Source organism: Thamnophis elegans, chromosome 1 (assembly GCF_009769535.1).
Source record: "Thamnophis elegans isolate rThaEle1 chromosome 1, rThaEle1.pri, whole genome shotgun sequence".
NCBI lineage: Eukaryota > Metazoa > Chordata > Lepidosauria > Squamata > Colubridae > Thamnophis > Thamnophis elegans.
Window position 1 is genome coordinate 60,803,110 of NC_045541.1, and position 24,898 is coordinate 60,828,007.

The following is a 24,898-nucleotide window of genomic DNA, read 5'->3' on the forward strand; positions in this document are numbered from 1 at the left end:
ACGCACCTCAAAATGCTGCTCACCCTCAATCAAAAGTGGGGCAGGTGGAGGATGAAGAGGAGTTCTCAAGGAAGAAGTGTGTTCAGGTTTCAGGAGATTAACATGAAAAACAGGATAAACTCGGTTGAGGTGCTTAGGTAACTGGAGACGGACGGAGACAGGGTTGATGATCTTGATAATTGGAAACGGGCCAACATATTTGGGGCCCAACTTCTTCAACTTCTGAGTCGTTTGAAGAAACTCAGTGGATAAATAAACCTGATCACCAATTTTATATTCAAGGGGTTTAGTCCGTTTTCAATCAGCATGTTTCTTATGAGCGCGGTGCACAGCATCCAGAGTCCGGAGTGCCAAAGGCCATACGTCTCGAAGGCGATCACTCCACTCGGACAGCGAAGACACTTGCGGCTGCTCGCAAGGAATCTCTGGAATGGGCACAAAATCCTGCCCGTATACCACACGAAAAGGGGTAAAGACAGTGCTGCTGTGCACGGAATTGTTGTAAGCCATCTCAGCATGAGGCAACAATTCCACCCAATCATCTTGTTGGTAGTTGATGAAACAACGTAGATATTGTTCCAACACAGAATTAGTCCTCTCATAGGCCCCATTGGTTTGAGGGTGGTGGGAGGAGCTTAACCCCTGGGCAGAGCCAATCCGCTTCAGGAATTCCTTCCAGAATAGGAGGTGAACTGAACACCCCTGTCCGAAATGATGCAGTCGGGTACCCCATGTAAGCGATATATATGTGAGATGAACATCTTAGTGAGGGATTTAGTGGAAGGGATCTTGGAGCAAGGAATGAAATGAACTTGCTGGAGAATAAGTCAGTAACAACCCAGATTAATGTGTTTCCTTGACTTTCTAGAAGTTCAACAATGAAATCCATGGTGATCTCCTTCCACGGGGCTTCTGGGCGAGCTACCGCCTGGAGCAACCCCTGGGGCTTACCCGGAGGGCATTTCGCTACGGCACAAACGGGACAACTAGCTACATAAGCCTCAATGTCTTTTTTCAGTGAGGGCCACCAAAATTGCTTCTTAACGAGGTGCAGGGACTTGACGAACCCAAAGTGTCCAGCCATCCGGGAGTCATGAGCCCGTTGGAGTACAATGGTCCTAATGGACACAGGGACGTATAACTTTGCCCCAATTCAAGCCAATCCATCTTTTATAGTGCATTCATCCATGTGTTGCTGGAACCAGTAATCCTCAGTAAGGGCCTTTTTTAGGTTAGAGAGAAAGTCTTTTGTGACCTCCGATTTAGAAGTTGTTTGACTTCTAGTGACAACAGGAGCAGCCAGGCTTTTGTGGGAATGACAGGCTGGACAATACTGAGCTTTGAACAGTTGTACTGAGGGAGTCTGGACAAAGCATCAGCCATAAAATCTTTTCCTCCCAGAATGTATCTTAAAGTAAAATTGAATCTATTGAAATGCTGAGCCCAGCGCATCTGTTTGGGAGAAAGTTTTCTGGGGGTTCTCAATGCCTCCAAATTTTTATGGTCAGTCCACACCTCGAAAGGGTGCTTGGCATCCTCTAGAAATTGGTGCCAGGTTGATAAAGCCCAACGAACAGCAAAAGCCTCCTTCTCCCAAATAGCCCAACGTCTTTCCGTGTCGGTCAGTTTGCGAGAGGTGTAAGCGCAGGGTTGTAAATTACCTTGGCTATTTGCTTGAAGTAGTACAGCTCCCACTGCCACATCACTGGCGTCAGCCTGGACCACAAAAGGCGCGTCCATGTCCAGGTGCTTTAGTCCATGTTCCTCTGCAAAGAGGCGTTTCAACTTCTCAAAAGCAGCTTGACAGTCCATAGTCCAGTCCAACGATTTGCTAGGCATGGGCTTAGCCCCTCCTTTCGATTTAAGGAGGTTAGTTATAGGGAGAGCTATCTTAGCGAAGGAGGGTATAAATTGACGATAGAAGTTAGAAAATCCCAAAAAACTCTGTAATTGCTTACGTGTACGTGGGGCCTCCCATTCGGTGACAGCCTTGACCTTAGCGGGGTCAATTTCTATCCCCTTGTGGGAGATTCGATAGCCCAGGTAATCAACTTTTTCTTGATGAAATTTGCACTTGGACAATTTGGCATACAGTTCTGCCGCTCGGAGTTTTTTCAGAACCGTGCAAACAAGCTTCATGTGTTCTTCACATGTTTCCGTGTAAATAAGGATATCGTCTAAATAGACCATTACGCCTTTGTAAAGATGGTCATGTAAAACCTCATTAATCAGTTGCATAAAGACTGCTGGCGCCCCCTGGAGGCCAAATGGCATTACTCGAAATTGGAAGCAACCAAGGGGGCAGTTGAAAGCAGTTTTCCATTCGTCTCCCTCTTTAATTCTGACCCGATAGTATGCTTCCCTTAGGTCCAATTTAGTGAAAATCCTCCCCTTCCCTAGTTGGGCCAGCATGTCCTTCATTAGTGGTAAAGGATAGAGGTTCTGAGCAGATATGCAGTTCAAGTTTTTGAAATTAACACATAATCTGAAGGAGCCATCTTTCTTTTCTCTGAACAATACTGGTGCAGCTACCTTGGGCCTTGCTGGTTCAATGAAGCCCCTTTCCAAGTTTTTATCAATGAATTTCCTCATTTCCTCCATCTCTCTAGGGGTCATTGAATATATTTGGGGCTCTGGAAGCTTTACTCCAGGTAAAATATCAATGGTGCAGTCTGTGGGTCTGTGAGGGGGTAATTTATCAGAAGATTTCTCACTAAAAACATCCTTGAGGTCCCAATATTCCTTCGGAATTCTTTCCTCCCCCTCAATTTTCTCCTGCCCCCTGGCTGCCAGTGTGGGGGCAGTAGTATCAGAGTCTGGAGCCTCAATATTCCCATCAGAGGGTGTGGCCGTCCGAATCCATAACCACCCCTCTCTCCAGTTAATGTGTGGGTTCCACCTACGGAGCCAGGGGAGTCCTAAAATAAGGGGCCGGTCCATCCCTGGTGCTACAATAAAAGTTATTATTTCTTGGTGGGTACCCATCCACATCTCGATGGGTTCAGGAGAAAAATGAGCAGGACCACCCCCCGCAATACAGCCATCTATTTGGCAAAAAGCAATAGGGATTTTTAAAGCTTTTAGTTTCAATCCCAGTTTCTCAACTATTTCAGGGCTTATCATGCAACACGAGCAACCAGAATATAAAAGAGCCATAAGTTTTTCTTTTGTGCCAGAAGAGGGCACTCTAAGCTCAACTGGAATAAGCATGGGGCCAGAGCGGGAACTTACCCAGCGATCAGCATCTTCATAGTCACTATCGTCAGATGAGCTGGGACTTCCGTTTCCCCCCTCCTCTGGCTCAAAGCATCGAGAGGTTTCTTCCCCAGCCAAGGCGGTTTCCTTTCTCTTGCCTGGAGTCTTCTCAGGTTTCCTCTCCCTCTGGGGGGGGCGGAGCGGAGTGAGTCAGCTTGACCCAGCAATTTACAGCATGATGCCCCTCCTTCCCACAGCGGAAACAAGTGGAGGGCTTGGGTTTGCCTGCAAAACCTCCCCTACCCCCCTTTTTCACTCTTTGGGAGGGGTTTTTTAGGGTGGTGGTGGAGGGGATTCCTCCACTTCTCCCTCTTCCATGCAACGAAGCCTGGTTAAATCAAGCTCGATATCTGCAGCATTCTCATACCAAGGTTCCAAGCGGCGGGGAATGCGTCTGTTTATGCACTGCTGATAAACATCTTTATTCAAGCCATCTGCGAATCGATCCAACAAGGCTTCTTCAGACCATCCCCTCATATAGGCTGACAACTCCTGGAATTCCTGCACATATTCAGGCACAGTGTTTTTTCCCTATCTGAGGGTCGTAAATTTTAACCTAGCTCGGCGCTCGGTGAGGGGGTCGTCAAACCTTCTCCTCATTGCTGCCATAAAGTCATCAAAATTCCTCAGGAGAGGGGAGTTACTATTATGTAATCCGACCATCCAGTCAGCTGCTTCTCTAGGGCCATTAACACTATTCTCACTTTAGATTCATCAGAGTCCAAATCAGGCCCATATATTTGCATATAATTCCAGACCTGAATAATAAACAACCCCAGACCACTGGGTTCTCCATCATATTTTACGCTTAAGGGTGGGACCTTAGCCATCCGGCGTCGCCTGCCCCCCCCTCCCGCTCTCAGAATGTCTCTAGCCGCAGGGGGAGAGGTCGGTGCTGGGTTTTCTTGCACACATCCCCCTTCGGCCCCTCCAGTCTCCCTTAAGCTACGCAACGGGTACCTTTTTTCTAGTTCCTCTGCTGGTTCCCTTTCCACAGCACTCTCTTGAACCCGGCGTTCACTCCATGCCTCTTCGAGGAGTCTCATGGCTTGGGACATTTTGTAGTCTTCCTCCCTAGAGTCACTCCAGTCAGCAGCTGGTTTTTTTGGTCTCCTTCTCGTGACTCCAGTTTGTAATTCCTCAGGTTCCTCTTTCTGTCCCACACCCCAAGTCCACCTGGGTTGAACAGCAGGTTCCTCCACTCTCAGGTCAGCTAGCATTTCTGTTAAAGATGGTGCTGCCGTTGCGCCCATTTCTTCTTCCTGGTCGCTTTCATGTAAAGACATTTTTCTTTTCCTTCTGTGAGGGCACCCCCCTCGGAGGTTGCTCGCTCCGGGTTGGGTGCAAGGTGAGACTCAGCTTAATGTCAGGTGCTGCTTCATTTAATAATCAGGAAAGAAACCACTCAACTCCATTTGTTTGAAATTAAGTGTACTTTTACTAATTACAAACAAATAGTAGCAAAGCTAAGCTGAGTCTGGTTAATTGGGCGCGAAAGCAATGAATATCATGTATAGGTCAATCCCCTCCCCTTGGCACCCCAGTCCATAGTCCAATTATAATTCACCCAACTGTCAGGTGGGAGATATCTTCAAAAAACATCATCAGGGTGGAATGCTGGACAGTTAACCTTAGCAGGAAACTCCCTTCCTCCACATGCGCAATGAGATGGTCAGGACAGCTTCTAGAATATTCCTCCAGCACATAATGATTCCCCTCCCAAATACCATGTCCCCCCCTCCCCATTTCAATGGCAGCCGAAGCAGCAGCAAGGCAGAGGCTGACACATACACATTGTTACCAACCCAGCAATAAACTCTGAGAAGCCATCCTACCCCATTGGTAATAGTCTGCCCCCCTCGTTTCTGCAGAAGAAGTCTACTTTGCATCCTATTGCCAAAGAATTTTGGCTGGCTGGGACCAGGAGAAGAGCCTTTTCTGCTGTGGCTCCTACCCTCTGGAATCTTCTCCTGCTGGGTAAAGTCCACCCCCACGTTTTTAGTCTTCCAGAAAAGCATAAAAACTTGGTTCTGCCATTTGATCTGGGCCCCAACAGGGATGTGCTATGTTGATAGTGGCTGACAGTGGTAGAGAAGTTTCCCGCCCTCAAATCGGCCACCATCTTAGTTTTTAGCTTTTCTATTTAACTCTCTTAATTTTAATTTCCTTGTATTATCTATTTACTATTTATTATATCGTAAGCTGCCCAGAGTGTCTGTATCAATGAGAGAGGCAGCATACAAATTTAATAAATAACAAAAAAACAAACTCCTGGATGGAACTTTTGTCATGTAACTGGACTAATGTAGATTTGATTTTAAACTGATACAAAGAACTCACATGAGTGCCCTGAGACTTTAATATTCACATTTTACAGAACAAAGAGACACTGAAAGGCATTTTGAAATCCTGGTGACACATTCTGTGTGACTATCAAAATCGGTAATATGCACTGCTATTCTGACCAATGTTTCACAAAGAGACTACCTCTTCAAAATCTCCATTACGATTGCTTCATGGAAAACAATTTCAGACAAATATATCTATCACATTTTTTAATGGAAAAATGTACTTATACTTCCAGAGAGGTAGCCGTGTTAGTTGATTATAGAAGAAATAAGGCATTTTAAAGGTTAGCAATATTATTTCATATAATATTTGTTGAACTAGAGTCTACTTCATGACAAACGTATCTGGGTCTGGTTATCCACGAAATTGCTTTTGAGTCAAGCATTTTCAAGTATTTAATCATGGGTCTGGAAGATTATGTCAAGCGTAGGCTGAAAATTCTTGAAAATGGTAAATGTTCCACAAGACGCTTTATGCAACATAATACACGTAGAAAGAAAGGAGGTTGGGAACCACTGGCAAATGGACTAATAAGGGATGCATTCTACTGTTTACAAGCATCAAATCTTTCTAGGTATATTATTTTGGGAGGAAATTGATCTCATATACTCAAACAGCAGATGTGTGTTTGTGTGTGTGTATACATATACATATACATATACATATACATATACATATACATATACATATACATATACATATACATATACATATACATATACATATACATATATATATATATATATATATATATATATATATATATATATATCTTGAAATAGGTCTATATTAGTCTCCCTTTATTTATCATCACAAATACTACACAAATGTAACAAAGACAACAGTAAAATATTGGGCTTTCTGTCTGGATGGTCTCTTGTGATGAGCCGATGGACAGAGAATGGAAGCAGTTAGCTTCCTCCCATAATTGGGGCATACCAGAGGTTGTGACTTTAAATATATACCTTTCTCCCTGGCTCAGCTGATAACGGATCAGAGCCTGTGGCTTAGTGGTTAACACATCTGCCTAATATGTAATATACCCCAGGTTCGAATCCCAGTAAGGGTATGGCTAGTTGATGAGAGCTAAATAGCTTGAAATAGATCTATACTAGTCTCCTTTTATTTATTTATCAGCACAAATACTACATACATACATACATACATACATACATACATACATACATACATATATATATACACACACACATACACATACACATACACATACACATATATATGTCTTTTGAAGTCTACAAGTCCCTAATATATTGTGATCCACAGATTAGGAAAACCACAACATTTGCTGAAATTATATATGGGCTATGCACAGTTTGAAAATAACTTGGACAAAAATGCTTAGATATCATAACAAGCGCAGATCTTCTTTTCATGCCCATCAGAAGAGATTTCAAGCATTTCCGAATCATTTCCCAAGCATACACAACTCTAATAAATAAGTTATTATTTGGGGCTAAGAAATCAACGCAAACAAGCCAAAGAATACAGAACATGGAAATAGCCAAAATACATACCGTATATACTCGAGTATAGGCCGACCCGAATATAAGCCGAGGCACCTAATTTTACCACAAAAAACTGGAAAAGTTATTGACTCGAGTATAAGCCTAGGGTGGGAAATGCAGCAGCTACCGGTAAATTTCAAAAATAAAAATAGATACCAATAATGTTTTTGAATATTTATTTCAAAGAAAAACAGTAAACTAGCGGTGTATTCAATGAAATACTTCACTCACCTCATGATGCTGATGTCCCGCTGTGATGATGATGTCCCGTGCAGCCGCGGGAGCGATGTCCCGCCTCCTATGACACACGGCACAGTGATTCCTATCATTGGATCACTGTACCAGAGGAGGTGGGACATCGCTATGTGGCTGCTTGCCATACCAAGGAGGAGGTGGGACATCGTTGCAGAGCGGCAGGAGGGGGAGGAAGGGGAATCGTAAGACAGCCCTGCATTACATTAGAACGTGAGGAGGGGGGATGGTGCGGTGCGCGCTGCGCGGCAAACTGACACAGAGGGAGGGGAAACTCACAGGGGCACTGGGCCATTCACGAGTGTCACCCAGCGGCATGGCCCCGCCCCTTTTTCTCCTCCATTTCGGGCAAATTTTTCACTGACTCGAGTATAAGCCGAGGCGGCTTTTTTCAGCCCAAAAAGTGGGCTGAAAAACTAGGCTTATACTCGAGTATATACAGTACTTCAAAAATGTAATAATCAGTCTAGACCATTCTTCCATATTTGGATGAAAAGTTATAAAGTTCAACAGTTCTGGAACATAGTTCATTTTAGAATGAAACAAATTTTAAAGACTGAATAGCTTTTCTTGGCACCTAAACATCATTAAACCTTGTATCTCTAAAAATATCGTTTGTTTTGTATACGATAACAGAATATTTTGCATCTATTAGAAATCATACAATTTCAAAAAATATCAATTGTTCATTCTGTTTGATGTTTCTTATTACACTGTTTTGTTAATCATTTATTTTATAATGGTTTTGAAGTGCCAAATTGAGATAATATCATTTTTATATGTAATACTAATAAAATATCATTTGAAAATTCTTATTTGATTTTATAATAGTCTATAAGTTGCTTTGCACTTTCTTTTTGCTTTTTAAAAAATATCTACCTTGATTCAGCTTTCAAATCTATTACAATAAAATGCCACATTTAAAAAGAAAAATAGAAAAAGATATTTGGGGACGCAAGCAAAGAATCAGTTTGCAGTTCTTCAAAGCAGCTATGTCTTTCCTCAGAATGATGTAGCCATCTTCTGCAAGTGCTATGAGATCCTGGAAAATGATGCATCTATTTTAAAACATTATACACAGAATCTGACTTTCTATTACCAATCTCTTTTGAGGTACCTATTTCCAAATGGTCCTAAAGCATAGATGCAGTACTTGGATATTGATCAGAGGTGGTATTCAGCATGTTCTGACCAGTTCTGGAGAACCAGTATCGGAAATTTTCAGTAGTTTGGAGAACCAGTAAATACCACCTCTGACTGCCCCCACCCCCATCTATTATCTGCTTCCTGAGTCCCAGCTAGCTGATCAAGAGGAAATGGGGATTTTGCAATATCCTTCCCCTAGAGTGGGGAAGGAATGGAGATTTTACATTCCAGCCCCTGCCATGCCCACCAAGCCATGCCCACAGAACTGGTAGTAAAAAAAATTGAATCCCACCACTGATATTGACCCTTCACTCACTTAGTTATGTAATAGCTTTTAACTGCTTAGGGAAAGGAAAGCTCAAAGCAATATTATAGGCTGGCATCAGGCTATGATATCTTTTTTCCTTACTCCTTTTACCCAACATTGTCTTTAGTTGGAACCACTGGCTTACAAATAAAAAATTTAAACCCATGTGCAGAGCTTATGATACAAACAAGTCAGTAGCTTCAAATCTGCCATGTTTTTCAACTGTCAAAATGCTTAAAATCCCTACAAAATCCTTGGCTCATTATATAATAATTCCTTTAGAAGACAGATTAGGAAGAAACAGCCAGAAATCTTATTTGGGTTGTTTTATAAAGAAAATCAAAACAAGATGGCATCTTTTCCTGTCAACCTTTTCAATGGATACATAGTTCCTCCCTGAAAGTTTGCATTTCTAATCAAGAATGCTGGTCTTTTCTTTCAAGATATGCTAAGATATGCTTTTCTTTACAACCATCAATCCCTCAATGGGAAGAGGAAGGACACTTTTGGCAGGACAGTCACGATTTCACACAATTTGTCTGGCATCCCACTATCCTCCCCACCTCCTCTTTCTCCCTCTTTCTCCTTTTTGTCCTTTCTCCTCCTTCCCCCAAAAAAGAGAAAGAGAGGGAGAAAGAGGAGGTGGGGGGATAGTGGGATCCTTGCTGCTTTATTTTCTGGATTAATTGGTGGAAATGTGCTCTCATTCATGATCCATTCCTATGACTTCGTGTATGTCCTGGAATAAATGTACAATAGTTATTGTTTCTTTTTCCATCATATTTTTCTTACAAAAAGATGAAAAGGACTGTTGATGGAGTTACCTGGCATTTGGAAGATAGGATTGCTCAGGTAGTCCTCGACTTATGCCTGGTAACTGAGTGACTGTTCAAAGTTATGACAGACCCCTCCCTCCCTCCCAAAAGGTACTTGCAACCTGGTTCGAAGTTCTGACGCCTCATGTCTCCCCTGCAGTCACTCCATAACTGACCCACATTTATAGCCATTTGCAGCATCTTGTGAACATATGACTGTGACTTACATTTTTAAAAATTCTATGCACAATACTATGAAATGTATTGTGCATAGAATTTTTAAAAATAGTTTTACTTCAATTTATTCTGTGTGGATTCTTTTTTAAAACTGTCTTAGACTATTTAAAAAAAGATTCTATCCAAAATAAATTGAAATAAACCATTTTTAAAAATTCTATGCACAATACATTTCAAACTATTGTGCATTCTCATGGTCATGTGATCAAAATTTTGATGTTTAGCAACAGATTTGTATTTATGATGGTTTCAGTGTCCTGGGGTCATGTAATCGCTTTTTGTGACCTTTTGACAAAGTCAAATGAGGAAACCAGATTCACTTATGTTACTAATTATCAGTTGCAGTTATTCACTTAAGAACTGTGGCAAGAAAGGTGGTATAATGGGTTTAGTGACCAAAGTTACAATGGCATTGAAAACAGTGACTGATGACCATTTTTCACACTTAGCGACCGTTGCGACCATTTTTCACACTTAGCGACCATTGCAGCATCCTCATGGTCATGTGATCAAAATTTTGATGTTTGGCAACAGATTCGTATTTATGATGGTTTCAGTGTCCTGGGGTCATGTGATCGCCTTTTGTGACCTTTTGACAAAATATAAAATTTTTAATCAAGCCCCCCCCCCCCCCCCGGGTCAATGGTGTCCCTCTTTACCAATCTGAAAATCTGGTCACTTTATGGAAGGAGGAACAAATAAGTCCAACCTTTCTTTATTTTCTAATAAAGACTTGTTATCTAACAAAACTTTTTCTTTGTTGAAGAAGCTTCGGAAATAAAAAGCTTGCGGGTTCTTTTGTCGAGAGAAGTTTACCTAATAAATGGCAAAGTGCGGTAAGGCTTTGTTAGTATATTCATATTAGGAATATAATGCCATGGAATATTATATTTCAGTTACAGGTATTTATTTTAAATCTCCTCATAAACATCTCATCTGATTTGTTTGAGATTTTTTTTTTAAATTTGATTATATTATTGTGTCACAATCCTTGGTATGCCCAAATATGGGAGGGAGCATACTGCTTCCCTTTTCTGTCTACCGGCTCACTCTGGGAGCCATCAAGGCAGAAAGCCATTTTTTTATGTTGCCTTGTTACATTTGTGTTGCAATTGTGCTAATAAATAAATAAAGGGAGACTAGTATAGATCTATTTCAAGCTATTTAGCTCTATCAGCTAGCCGTACCCTTAACTGCCTAATATGAACTATAGCCCAGGTTCAATTCCAAGTAAGGGTATGGTTAGCTGATGAGAGCTAAATAGCTTGAAATAGCTTGAAATCTTATATATATATAAGATTTTTACAACCCCTGGTAAGCCCCAATTATGGGAGGAAGCTAACTGCTTCCATCATCTGTCATTCGGCTCGTCACAAGAGTCCATCACGACAGAAACCCAATATTTTTACTGTTGCCTTTGTTATATTTGTGGTTTTTTTTATTTTTTTATTTGTGCTGATAAATAAATATTTATTTATTTATCAGCACAAATAAACACACACACACACACACACACACACATATATATACCCAAATATTGGGTTTCTGTCTGGATGGTCTCTTGTGACGAGCCTAATGACAGAGAGTGGAAGTGTGACCTTCCTCCCATACTTGGGCATACCAGGGGTTGTGACTTTAAGTATATACCTCCCACCCTGGCTGGCTGATAAGGAGTCGTTCTCTGTAGCTCAAATGGTTAACTCCCTGCCTGGGAGGCAATGGAGCACAGGTTCGATTCCCAAACTTGGGTATGGCTAGCTGATGAGAGCTAAATAGCTTGAAATAGATCTATACTAGTCTCCCTTTATTTATTTATCAGCATAAATATAACAAATGTAACAAAAAGGCAACAGTAAAAAAATATTGGGTTTCTGTCTGGATGGTCTCTTGTGACGAGCCTAATGACAGAGAGTGGAAGTGTGACCTTCCTCCCATACTTGGGCATACCAGGGGTTGTGACTTTAAGTATATACCTCCCACCCTGGCTGGCTGATAAGGAGTCGTTCTCTGTAGCTCAAATGGTTAACTCCCTGCCTGGGAGGCAATGGAGCACAGGTTCGATTCCCAAACTTGGGTATGGCTAGCTGATGAGAGCTAAATAGCTTGAAATAGATCTATACTAGTCTCCCTTTATTTATTTATCAGCATAAATATAACAAATGTAACAAAAAAGGCAACAGTAAAAAAATATTGGGTTTCTGTCTGGATGGTCTCTTGTGACGAGCCTAATGACAGAGAGTGGAAGTGTGACCTTCCTCCCATACTTGGGCATACCAGGGGTTGTGACTTTAAGTATATCCCTCCCACCCTGGCTGGCTGATAAGGAGTCGTTCTCTGTAGCTCAAATGGTTAACTCCCTGCCTGGGAGGCAATGGAGCACAGGTTCGATTCCCAAACTTGGGTATGGCTAGCTGATGAGAGCTAAATAGCTTGAAATAGATCTATACTAGTCTCCCTTTATTTATTTATCAGCATAAATATAACAAATGTAACAAAAAAGGCAACAGTAAAAAAATATTGGGTTTCTGTCTGGATGGTCTCTTGTGACGAGCCTAATGACAGAGAGTGGAAGTGTGACCTTCCTCCCATACTTGGGCATACCAGGGGTTGTGACTTTAAGTATATACCTCCCACCCTGGCTGGCTGATAAGGAGTCGTTCTCTGTAGCTCAAATGGTTAACTCCCTGCCTGGGAGGCAATGGAGCACAGGTTCGATTCCAAAACTTGGGTATGGCTAGCTGATGAGAGCTAAATAGCTTGAAATAGATCTATACTAGTCTCCCTTTATTTATTTATCAGCATAAATATAACAAATGTAACAAAAAAGGCAACAGTAAAAAAATATTGGGTTTCTGTCTGGATGGTCTCTTGTGACGAGCCTAATGACAGAGAGTGGAAGTGTGACCTTCCTCCCATACTTGGGCATATCAGGGGTTGTGACTTTAAGTATATACCTCCCACCCTGGCTGGCTGATAAGGAGTCGTTCTCTGTAGCTCAAATGGTTAACTCCCTGCCTGGGAGGCAATGGAGCACAGGTTCGATTCCCAAACTTGGGTATGGCTAGCTGATGAGAGCTAAATAGCTTGAAATAGATCTATACTAGTCTCCCTTTATTTATTTATCAGCATAAATATAACAAATGTAACAAAAAAGGCAACAGTAAAAAAATATTGGGTTTCTGTCTGGATGGTCTCTTGTGACGAGCCTAATGACAGAGAGTGGAAGTGTGACCTTCCTCCCATACTTGGGCATACCAGGGGTTGTGACTTTAAGTGTATATATATATATATATATATATATATATATATGAGATGTGTGTGTGTGTGTGTGTGTGGGGCAGCAGATGTTTCTCTCTCAGAGTGCAGAGAAAATATATCTGTTGCAAACTCCATGTGGTTTCAGGAAAGGCATCCAGTCAGCAAACATTCAATTCCAGCCAGTCACTTAGACTCTATCACAAATTAAGGGATTACAAGGTTATAAAAAGGAAGTTTACATGTACACTTCCATTGTTTTAAGATATTTTGCTTGAGTTATCGGTATGGAAACTATCATCACAAAAATCTTACATCAATAATCATATATCTCCAGTTAATTTTTTGGTCATGTGAATCGTCATTCTATTACTGTACATGGATTAGCTTCAGAAGTGCTATCAGGAGTACCCACTCCCAACAACATAGCAGGTACCACCATTAAGACTCCCTCCAAAAGACCCAAGTGTCACAGATGTGTGATTGTATAGCATCTTCAAAGACTCTTATTCACTAAATAGAATCTTATTCTATTATTTGTTGCTGTCAAAGTAGAATTAGGACTAACATCAACATTAGTTAAAGTAAAGCAATAGCAGTAGCATTTAGATGTATATACTGCTTCACAATTCTTTACAGACCTCTCTAAGTGGTTTACAGTGTCAGCATATTGCCCCAAACAATCTAGGTCCTCATTTTACCAATCTCAGAAGGATGGCTGAGTCAACTTTGAACCGGTGAGACTCGAACTGCCTAACTGCTGGCAGCTGGAAGTCAACAGAAGGAGACTGCAGTACTGCATTCTAACCACTGCGCCATCACGGCTCAAAAGCAGTTGGTACTGGCAAGTGTTTTTGATGCCACAAAATGGAATTATAAATGGTTGGGTTTTTTTCATTCGTCGTTCTTGGATTTTTACTGTCAGGGATTAGGAAAAATACCTGTGGGATTTTCTGTCTCATTATGCCAAATGAACTCTGCTCACCTTGGATACGGAGAGGCTGTTTTTGTAGAAACATTGAGCTGCAAATTGGCTAGCCACATTTCAGTTTGGCATGTTGTACAAACCCAGGGCATTTAATTAGTTTATGGTTTAGTGTAATTATGTTAAAAGTAGTTGACTTTAGTTTAGTGTAGAAGCTAGAAATTGGAATCAATCATGCAAGGTGTGATTATAATGACCCTGGATAAGCATGCTGTTATAAACATAAGCAGATTTGGGAGTTTGTTCCATCATCTCAGATCCCCAAATATTCATAGATAACCTTTGTTAAAGTCAGAGGGTCTTTCACTTCCCTCTGCTTTCCACTCATTCTTGAACCAGCAGGAAACAAGGCCTACATGAAATTAGCTGCTCCACTGCTGATTTTCATTCTGTATCTGCTGCATCTAATCTGAAGGATGCTGTCCTGATTGTCCATGTGCAAAGGATTGTAAGCAAAGGAACCAGTTGATTCCTCTGGCTTTGCTATCCTTTTTTCAGCAACTCATTAGCCCCTAGGAAAAGCAGCTGCCAATACCTGCAGCAAGAATGAGGCTGGACTGGCTGCAGGGATCTGCCCGTCTTTTTTTTTTTGTGGCTCCACTCTGTGCCATTCTTCCAATACAGGCGGCTTTCAACTTATGATTGCAATTGAGTTCAAAAATTTCCTTACTAAGCAACACGGTTGTTAAGTGAGTGTTGCCCCATTTTACAACTTTTCTTGCTGCACTTATGAAGTGAATCACTGCAGTTGTGAAGTTGGTAACATGGTTGTTAAGAGAATCTGGCTTCCCAAATGACTTTGCTTGTCAATAAGGTTGCCAAAGGTGATCATATGTCCCAGGACAACATGATCCATCATAAATACATGCCAGTTGCCAAGTAGCTGAATTTTAATCATGTGACCACACGGACAACGACAATAAGTGTGCCAAGTGTAAAAAACGATAATAAGTCAGGTTTTTTGAGTGCTGTCGTAACTTTGAACGGCCATTAAACAAATGGTTGTAAGTCAAGGACTACCTGTAGCTCTTTTGGTCATAATCCAAGTTGAATAAAAGTTTTTTAAAAATGGAGTCACAAAAAATGATGAGTCACAAGCCACCCTTTTGTTTAGGATTTCTTTTTCTTCTTTCCTTCTTTCCCCTTTTCCTTTCCTTTCCTGTCCTGTCCTTTCCCAAACACTTTCTTCCATCTCCATTTGGGAGGCAGAGAATAACAGAGTTTGATCAATTGCTTCACAATTTTACCCCTGTACAAGGTCAGCAAAGTTTACAGAAATCAAATAGCTGCACTAACTTTCAACTGAATGGTTGCAAATTCTGATAGGGGTGTTTACATTGATTAGCCATCAATTATTTCCACCACTCCACAGAAGATATAAAATGGCAACATTCTCGTGTCGGGCTACCCGGGATGACATGTATATGTGGCAGGGAACTATTTGCACATGGCTAGAGCAGGGTTTCCAAACACAAACCATAACCACAGCAGCTCTATTGCTCTTATTGGTATCCAAAGGAGCATCAGCCATGAATGTAGTGTCCAATGCTTTCAGCAGATAATAGTAAGCAAGTTTGATGATTCATCAAACTAAATTACCAATTAGCACCTCTCCTACCCATCCCACCCACATTCTGGAAGATCTCAATAGCCAACCTCAGTGAATGGAGTAAAATCCAAATCTACAAATCCGTAATATCTGAGAAAATGCTCAAAACTGTAAATTCTGCAATTTACCATGTGAGGTTGATGCATAGGGAGCCAAGCGGTTCTTCAACTTCTGACAGTTCCTCTTAGCTAACCAAAATAGAAGGAAAAAGGATATTCAACACCCCTCCTTTTTTTTTGAATGGCTAGTGGCATTAGCCATCTAGGGATATGAGAGAAACCCTAGGCATACTGAAGAAGGAAACAAAGCAAGTATGTTTAAAACAGCCAGCAATACTCAGAATGTCTGGGTTTTTTTCTTTATCATCACCCTTAACAGAAAACCTGGCAGACTTCCTAACTCCATTTTTATCCTCCTCCTCTCCATAAACAATCTAATGCTGCGATGATAAACCTATGGCAAGCGTGTTCCACATGGCATCCAGAGCCCTCTCAGCGGGCACGCGAGCCATCACTCCAGCTCAGCTCCACCGTGCATGTGCCTTCCACCGGCCAGCTGATTTTCAGGTCTCTGCTGCTCATACAGGAGATGTGCATGTATGCATGGGGGATGAGGGGAGCACAGGGGGCTGCATCCCTCTGCGCCCCATTTTTGGTCCCAGGAGGATTCAGGGAGGTCTGTTAGGCCCAAAATGGGGCACGGGGGGGTTGCATACGGGGGGGAGGTGTGGAAGGTTGTACGTGCATGTGCAGGGCATGCACGTGTGTCTTGTGCACATTGCATTATGGGAGTGCACGTTCAGCACGCAATGACAAAAAGGTTAGCCATCACTGATTTAGTGAGACAAGATAAGCTGAAAGAGTTTGACCGACGCAAGTTCATTGTCACTCGACTTACACATCCTTTAACCTTGCTTAACTACATTGAATACCATGCAATTGGCTGAGTTTGTACAGTAGGTTAAACCGAAAACTGTATCTGCCAAACATAATATTTGGGTTCATAGAAGTCAATCCAAAGCTAAACAATGACATGATGGCTTAGTGTGATGGCTATGAAGGTATATGAAAATCAGAACTTGACTCTTTTTCGACCAAGGTCAGAATGTTAGCATTTGCTCTTCATGACTTATTTAGAGACAAGATTGAGGTCTTGGTATTAATATCAGAACGAATAGGCAGACTCCTGTCTTGACTCCTTTTTATGGAGGTCATTGTCTTATATAGTGAAAAGAGAGAAAACATCCCATGAGGTTCAGATAGAAAAGAGATAATAAATCAAAACTAAATTTGTCAATGTAGATAGAGGGCAGGGCCCAGCAAAGTGCAGGAAATTGAAAATCTAAGCAACCAATCAGCTTACCTCTCTCTCAGGTAAATTTTAAGAAATAGAAGGGGACACCAGTTCTACCATGCCTTTGCAGCCTTGGCTTCAGCAGGTAATAAATCAACCCAGGTCTGGAATATTAGTTGTGAACCTATAAGGTTAAGGAGTTGGACTCTTTTCTGTATTCTGTTCTCCTATTGTCTCCAATCTTCAGTTAGTTCCTGAACCATAATCTCTATAATAAATAGTTAGTACAGGTTGATTTACAACCATCCATTTAGTGACCCTCCAAAGTTATAACAGCACTGAAAAAGTGAGTTAACAATCAGACAACTATAGTAACATCCCCAGAGTCATGTGATCAAAAGTTGGGCGCTTGGCAACTGGCATGTATTTACAAAGGTTTCAGCATCCCAGGGTGACATGGTCATCATTTATGACCTTCCTAGCCAGCTTCAAACAAACAAAGACCATGGGGGAAGCAGGATTCACTGAACAACTATGGTGATTTATTTAACTATGGCAAAAATGGTCGTAAAATCAGGCACAACTCATTTAACAAACACCTTGCATTTAGCAACAGACCTTCTGGTTCCCATTGTGGTCAAGGGCTGCCTATATCTTCTTCTGAAATCAGTAGTCTCATTCTGATGGGGAATGTTGCCTGCCTGTATCCCAGCCACTTTGCTAGCTACAGAAGATCAAGAAGCAGACAGAGAAAATGACCTACATGTCTTCTTCTAAGAAGAAGGTGCAGAGAAGATTTCTTTTCTGCAAAAATTGTTGGCACCAATGACCCCCCCTCCCCCCACTGACATCTCTTGCCCATCAAGGGAAAAAAGCACAATAGTAAAAACTACAATGGACAGGCTTAGAGATCCTCTACATCCATGATGGTGAACCTGTGGCATGCGTGGCAAGTGGAGTCTTCTCTGCGAGCATGCAAGCTGTCGCCCAGCTCAACTTCACCATGCATGCACGGGCGCCTCCCACCAGCAAGATGAGATGGCCATGCATGTGCAGAGGGGGGGGCATGGGTCTTATGTGTGTGGAGGTGGGGGAGCGTGTGGGGATACATTGCATGCCCCATTTTTGGCTTCAGGAGGCTTTAGGGAGGCCTGCTAGGCCCAAAATGGGGCGCAGGGTGCTCGTGCGCATGTGCAGGCAGAGCACGGGGGTCACATGCATGTGGGGGTGGGGATAGTGTGAGGGTGTCATGGGTGCATGCGCAAGGGGACAGGACACATTGCATTTTGGGGCTGGCCACACACACACATGCATACACGCTGTCACACACATGCGCACAATTTCGGTACGCAAGGAGAAAAAGATTATCCATCATTGTTCTACATCTTTCCCCATGCTCAAGAGAGAATCCAGAGATCCAACCAACTCTATGCCTATGCATACGTATGCAAATGTCTGCGCCACTACAGAATGCAGTACATCTAAGCTACACAGTTGTCTGTGTAAATTCCATTGTCTCGGCCTTTCTGAGTAACAGCCACTTAAGTTTCAGTCAGAGATCTTTCCAAACATCGACTACTAGATTCATTGTTTTAAGCTAGTGGTTTGCATGGAGGCTATGGATACAAACAATATACTTTGCTACCAAGCTATATAGATTCCTCTCCCTTTCTTCAGCCCATGCATAAATCCTGTAAAGCTCTGTCATATAGATGCATCTTCAGGAACTTACCTGGGTTCACCCAACAAGCTACACCAAACAAAAGAAGCCCCTTGATAGATAAGCAGTCTTCAGTTATAGCCATGGATTATAATTTAACACAAATGTGTAAATTGAATTCATTATAGTTTATTCAACAAAAACATGGTTAAAATCATGGTTTAACAGAATGCAAAGAACACCCCAATAACATTTATGGAATCTTGTATTGGTGTCTTATGTTGTTCTACACAGGTTTTTAGGGAAAAGGTGTTCAGGATCCTTTCAGAATTTTTCCCCCTAGATATAAGGCCCAGTCTACCCCAATGATACAAATTTGGAGGAAGTATTAGAAAGGGTTTTTTGTTTGCACATTTCCATTGTGATAGGAACCATTTAGGAATAAGCATGACAAATCAATTTCTTACAGTGGGGAAGGAAACTGCTAAAATCTCAAATTTAATCTACTCTTTGTCCAACTAAAAAGTCTATAACAAGTGATAGAAATCTGTTGGCTGTTACATTAACAATTAATAGGATTAACCTGTTCAAGTCCAGGCTAATTTTATGTGCTGCAACTTGAAGAGCTTGCCTACCAAATGCTATGTTTGCTATGGCTAAGATTGAGTTTGCCTATTGTATTAACAGCCCACGTTAAATAATCTGAAGCTAGTTATTCAAGAAGACTTTTGTCAATTTCTGAATCAATCTATTTAAGATGCAATTCATTTCTCTTCTAAATACCAGTATTCTACTATCCCAGTGGATCTTTTTTAAAATATATTTTTGTCCTGACAGTTATTCCAGACAGTTATTTAGAAAAATAATAAAACAGGACAAAAAAGGCAGCGTACCAGAGGTGGTATTTTGCCAGTTCGCATCGGTTTGAGCCAATCAGTAGTGGTGGCGGTGGGTGGCTCCGCCCACCCACCCAGACATCATCATAGACCTTCTGTGCATGCCCAAACGTGCCCTCCCGTTACTGAACCAGTAATGAAGATAATAGGGTACCATTACTGCAGTGAACATATCTAACATATCATAATCTCCCTTCTCCTATTTTTCCTAGGAAAACAACCCTATGAATTAGTTGGGCTAAGAGAGAGAGATTGGTCCAAAGTTACCTAGCTGGCTTTCATGTCTAAGGTGGGACTAGAACTTCAAGTCTCCCAGATTCTATCTTGGTGCCTTAATCACTAAAACAAATTGGCTTTTAACCTTTTTATGTCATGAATTACTTTTAGAGACTGGAGAAATCTACAGTCTACAAATATATTGAAATTCATGGACAGAGACAATAGTAAAAGACAGCTGATTATGCTCAAACATAATTACCAAAATATGAAAAAATAACATGTAATATAATGACATGCGTCTTTGTTAATCCATTAACTCAATAATGGGACAATAACTATACCTTTTTTGGGAGGAGGGGTATTATGATATCATTTTTGGAGACTAAAGGCCATAAGTTACTTCACTGCCAACTGCATTATTGAATGAAAAGCTAAATTTCAGCTAACTTCCAAGGGATCTGTGATTTGCTGGTCAAGAATCTCTGTATTATTCCCTTCTTTGAAAGTTAAACAACCTTTTGGGATTAGTGACACATTTAGAAATTTTCTTTAGTCCTTTGAATGATTTTTAACACATCTTGTAATCTTTTTACAGCGGGAGGAGGGGAGGTAACATTTCCAAACATTTCCAAATAAAACTCTGGGGTGCAGCCACCCAATAGTTTAATTTTCTAAGTGTGACGCTAATACAAACCTAGAAGCATTATTAGTAATAAAGATGATACTAGCAAATTTGTCATATGCCATCTTCCCATTGATTTTTTTAAATTAAAATGATGTAAGGAAAAGTACAAGAGCAGAGAGTTTCATATATTTGATATGATATATTTGTTATACCCCAGAGTTTTAACAAAATTATTTATCACAAAACCTTTTTCTTAATCTGCATATTAGTCCAAACATCTGCATTTGGTTATTAGTCAATGTGTAAATTGCCTTGTAAAGCTATGAGATATGATTTGATGAAACAAAAAGACTTACTTGGCCCAGGGTTTTAAAAAAAAGTCCACAGTACAACTGAATTGTATAGAGGTGGGAAGCCTTCTGGTACAGCTGAACAACAATTCCCTATTTTGCTGTAAAATATAACTACTCGATGACAAGGGTGATTTAGTAGTCAATTGTTGTATGTAACATGAGCATCTATAAATTATTGTGCCTATTGCTGCATATTTTTGTACTATACCTACTATTACTACTTATAAATAGTTGTAAACAGTAGTCCCCCGCTTACCACTATTTGCTTAGCAACTGTTCAAAGTTACCACAGCACTAAAAAAAGTTACTTAACAATCAGTTTTCACACTTAGCAGCCATTGCAGCATCCAACAATTTGAGAGCTTGTCAACCAACCAGAGGTGGGTTCCTACCAGTTCGCACCTATTCGGTAGAACCAGTTCGTCAAATCTACCGAACTGGTTAGAAGAGGTTCCACCAGTGAACCCGGAAAGCAGGCCACACCTACAGAAGAGGTTCCCAAAATTTTTGAAACCCACCACTGCAAACCAACATGTATTTACAACTGTTGTAGCATTCTAAGTTTGTGTGATTGCCACTTGTGACCTTCTCAGGCAACTTCCAACAAGCAGCAACAATGGGGAAAGCTGAATTCGCTTAACAACCACACAATTCACTTAATGACTGTGGCATAAAAGGTCATAAAATCTGGTACAACTCACTTAACAACTATCTTTCTTAGCAATGGAAATTGTGTCCCAATGTGTTTGTGGGTCAGGGACTACCCGTATGTAGCCTAATTTGTTCTAATTAAAATATATGGGGAAAGGTTTTATAGCTAGTTTGCTGCTAGTTCACTAGATTTTTAAGATATGAAAATCTATTAAGTACACAAACACTCTGCTGAATGATCCACTGGTTAGTATTTTATAGAGCCATGATGGTGAACTTATGACACGTGTGCCACAGGTGGCATGTGGAGCCATATTTGCCGGCATGCCAACCCTCAGCTCTAGCTGATTTTCGGCCTTCTGGGGGACTGGAGGAGGTCATTTTTTGCCCCCCCCCCCCCAGGCTTTAGGAAAGCCTCCGGAGCCTGGGGAGGGCAAAAAACAGGTCTGACGGACCTACTGGGAGTTTGGAAATGATCTGTTTCCACCTTTTGGAGGGCCTCTGGGAGGCTGGGCGAGGTCGTTTTTGCCCTCCCCAGGCTTCAGGAAAGCCTCCGGAGCCTGGAGAGGAGAAAACATCCCCCCACATGGGGTGGGGTGGGCGCATGCACAGGTGGGTGGGGCACATTCCATTGTGGGTCTGGGCACACACACGCACAATTATGGTACGCCTTTACAAAAAGTTTAGCCATCACTGTTATAGAGCAAGGCTACAGTGTGCATCTATCACCTGAAACAGAATAAAGTCATTGCAACACAAGTTAATTATTTCATGATGATTCTGAGATACTAGTGTACACAGAGTATTAACTAAAAACTTCTCAGACTATCAATAATTGTATTCATTTTATGAAGTTGCATTGCTGCATTGCTAATTTTTAAAACTTTTAAAATATCTGTGTTTATTTTTAAAATATGATATGATATATTCAACAGGTACTCTTTATTAATAAAAAAACTGAAACTCAGTAAACCAACCCGTGAAATATTATCTAAGAACAAAGGAAAATTCAGGCTATTGCCATTCAAATTCAGGAGACTCCTCTGTCTCTGTGGAGTTCATCTCCATCTGTAAATTCTGTCTCACAAGTTTTTAAACAACTTTGAAAATCAACTCAGGAATATTACAATATATAACCATTCATGATCAGAGAAACATCCCTTTTAATACAAAACAAAAGAAAGTAAAGTATGACTCCATGATACAACAAACTCCATTGATTTCAAGAATTCTTATGCAAGTATGTGCCAGATTGCCAACAAGGTACACAGTCTAACAAAAAATTATCCTACATGGAGCACTTTGAAATTCAATTGAAATTGCATAGATATATGAATCTCCCTAGACTGTAGATCTCTGATTGTAAGCTCTGATACCTGATATGAACATTGGGAGATTCTTTTGCACAATCTTAATTATTCATAATTTCTGAAAACGTGCCTCCTAAATATTTAATAGTTTTCATTAATTTTCTTTTCATATAACATTTATCTGGCTATTTCTTTATTTTTATTTTATTTTGTAGACTTCAAATATGGGTTAAAATGGAATTGATTATTGTTAAAATGCAGACTTTCCATGCTTTCTTTTTTAGCATTTAAATAGCTATTTGGTAGTCTATTCTGATCAATTAACTGTAAATTTATAGTTGAAGATTATAAAAATTACATTTCATTCTAGACAGTTTTCCGAATCATGAAATGGCATGCTGTTTTCAATTGTTTCAGTACAGTTAGGAGTAGCAGAAAACCGTGCCTTTCTCCATCCAGATACACATCCATCAGTTCAGCAAAAGTTATGGAAATATCTAGACACAACATGAAAACAGCAACCAGAAGACACAAATAGGATTTAAATTGGAATGATGCTTGGTTGTATCCGAGGGAGTTCAAAGTTGAAATAAAGTTGATATTTTTATATCATTGATCTAGAGAGATAACACAAGCATATTAACTTTTAAAAAGGAATATTTTAAACTTCTTACAATAAATGGTGTCAGTTTCCCACACACAAAAAATCCACAAAAGAATAAGCCTTTTCTTTCATCCAGACCTGCCAGAGGGAAGTACATTCCTTAACTTGCTGTGAACTAGCATTGATTTCTTCTTCCAATACCCTCCAGTTGTATAGGAACAAATCTGCTATCATCCCCTGGCAGCATTTTGAAGGTTGTGGATAATGGATATCATAGACTAACACAACTTAAGTGAGAACACCAAGTGGAGGGAGACGGAGAAGTGTAATGGAAAAGTGAAGTGAAAGAGAACTTCCATTACCAAATCACCTATCAAAATCGATCCCTTCTCCTATAAGCTCCTTGACTTTAGCTTTGTGTATACTGGCAATCACACAAATGCTTGGCCTTGGGGTTACAGCCTTCCTTCATTTGTACATGGGTGTCCTGAGCTTTTCTTGTTTCTATGCCATGAGCTTTTTCTTTCTATTTAAAAAGTTACAAGATGAGACATTCTGCTGTCTAGTTCTTCTTCCCCAAACTTTACAGGATGGACAAGCTTGGCAATCCCTACCAGTTGGTGTCTTAACGTCCAAACCTTAAGGCAGCTTTGGGAAGGAATGAAGCTGGAGGTGTCCCAAGTGAAGTGGGGATGGGGAAAGAGAAAGTAGAGAGATGACTTCAGGTAGAAAGATGTGAAAGTGCCAGCTCACACCTATTAGATAGACTTTACCAGGGACCCCACTGGTTTCATATGTACACTCACCTGCTCTGGTCCCTGAAAGCAGATCCTGCAGAGAGGCGTTCTCATTCCACTATCCAAACTGCTCCCCAGAGAATACCCATCCTCTGCCTTCCCTTTGCAGAAGTCATTGGAGGAGGTGCTACTCATCACAGTCGTGGAAAGCTCTCCCTCTCCGCCAGGGCTTTCCCACTCTTCTTCGTGGGGGCTCGTGACGCCCCCTCCTCCTCCTCCTCCATCACCACCACCACCCCCGTCCGTCGGCGCTCTCCGAGGTGCCCATCGCCCTCCATATAGCGTAGTCAGCGTGTTGTTATTAGATGCCTGTACACTCAAGGCTTGGTCTGTTCTGCTCATGGGAGGGAGAGGCAGCGGCGGGGGCGGAGGAGGGGCCGGGGGTCTCCGCAGAAGGAAGACCTTCAAGTCATTGAACAACATGCGGCAGCGGCACTTGAGGAGACCCTGATGGTGCAACATCTGTCTGGGGATCAACAGTCCAGAGCAACAGTACCAGAAAACGACCACGCGAGTTGGTATTAACATGTGCCTTCTCTTTCAGACAGTCGCGGGCAAGAAAAATGCAGACCGGTAGAGGGCGCACAAAAACAAGAGGGCTGAATTGGTTCACTTCCGCTTCCTTTCCCTTCCCTTCCGTACCCTCACCGAGACAGGCTAGTTTGCTAACAAAAGTGGAAAATTGGCAGGAGGATTATTATTTTTTGTATATTTCACAGCATGCGGGCAAAGATAATGACTTTTTTCCTTCCTC

At 41.2% G+C, this 24,898-nt stretch overlaps 1 protein-coding gene across 1 annotated transcript in view; it reads right to left on the reverse strand.

Annotated features, from left to right (window-relative positions):
• The window catches only part of MARCHF4 (membrane associated ring-CH-type finger 4), a 199,720-nt gene extending 175,048 nt beyond the window's left edge, over nucleotides 1–24,672 (reverse strand). Inside the window, exon 1 of the mRNA XM_032225552.1 lies at nucleotides 24,154–24,672. Within this exon, the coding sequence (XP_032081443.1) occupies nucleotides 24,154–24,672 (519 nt within the window). The remainder of the gene's footprint in view (nucleotides 1–24,153) is intronic.
• Nucleotides 24,673–24,898: the final 226 nt, after the last annotated feature.